General features: G+C 22.9%; 1 protein-coding gene across 1 annotated transcript; it reads right to left on the bottom strand. All coding sequences in view use genetic code 6, as the record gives it.

Annotated features, from left to right (window-relative positions):
• Positions 1 to 145: 145 nt before the first annotated feature.
• Positions 146 to 787, bottom strand: TTHERM_002653454 (hypothetical protein; the record flags this gene model as incomplete). The annotated part of the gene is made up of 2 exons (XM_012795138.1): positions 146 to 277; positions 341 to 787. Coding segments are annotated over 2 exons (579 nt in total), but the record flags the coding sequence as incomplete, so codon positions are not given.
• Between the last annotated feature and the right edge of the window lie 223 nt (positions 788 to 1,010).

Genomic DNA, 1,010 nt, shown 5'->3' with positions numbered 1-1,010 from the left:
CACTTTCTGAGTAAATAAATAAAGCCCCACCACTCCCATTTAAAGATTGATTGTCAGTAATTTAGCAATTAGACAAAGTTAAAGTAAAAACCTATTAATTGTATGATTAAAAATTTTAAATTATTTATAAAAAAAGAAGTATTACATCATCTTTTTAGGCTTTTAAAAACATAGCTCCTCCATCTGATATGGCAGTATTTCCAATCATTTGAGTATTTTGTATATAATTAAGATTAGAAACCAAACCATTAATTGATATAGCACCACCGATATTGGCCTATTTTTAAATAAATATTTAAATTACATAAAAGCTTGTATGATATTAAATTATTTTAATCACTTTTGATTCTAAAAACATAGAGTCAGATATGAAAAATTGTGTTTAGTTCAACTAAAGTATAGAGCCAAAGCATAGCATGCAAATTATTTTCTAAAATATTGTTTATTATTATATTTATAATTTAGATTAATATAGTGATATAAGTGCTCCTGAATTTATCAGAGAAATCTAGGATTGTAATACTCGTTTTGAGGATATCTAATTTATGTTTATAAATTAAGAATCTTCAATAGTTAGAGATCCTTAATTGACACTAATTAAGTATGTGGAAAACGTAGAGTCTTTAATTATTAATCTTTAAATTATAATACTCGTATTAATACCATTAATTAGAAGAGGGGAAGTATTTTGTAAATTTTTTATTATTAAATTTTAAAATCCACAATCAACAATTGAGAGGATAGATTTTTAAAGTTAGAAAAATGACACTGATTAGATGTCAGATAGCTTTGTTATTTGATTCAAATAATCAGGATAGGTTTAGTTAAAATTATTATTATGAATATTAAAAAGAGTAACATTAGAATTTTAGATATTCAAAAAATTTGAGTTGGTCTAGCCTAAAATATTGGTTAACTCTCCTTCATAGAATAGAATCTAGCTTAATAAATTCTAATTTTCTGATTATCTGAATATTGATTAAAAAAAAAATTAATATTATATTTAATTT

The sequence above is a fragment of the Tetrahymena thermophila genome, assembly GCF_000189635.1.
Source record: "Tetrahymena thermophila SB210 genomic scaffold scf_8255618, whole genome shotgun sequence".
Classification (NCBI taxonomy): Eukaryota; Ciliophora; class Oligohymenophorea; order Hymenostomatida; family Tetrahymenidae; genus Tetrahymena; species Tetrahymena thermophila.
The sequence above is the reverse complement of the archived record's forward strand: the minus strand, read 5'-3'. Positions and strand labels throughout refer to the sequence as shown.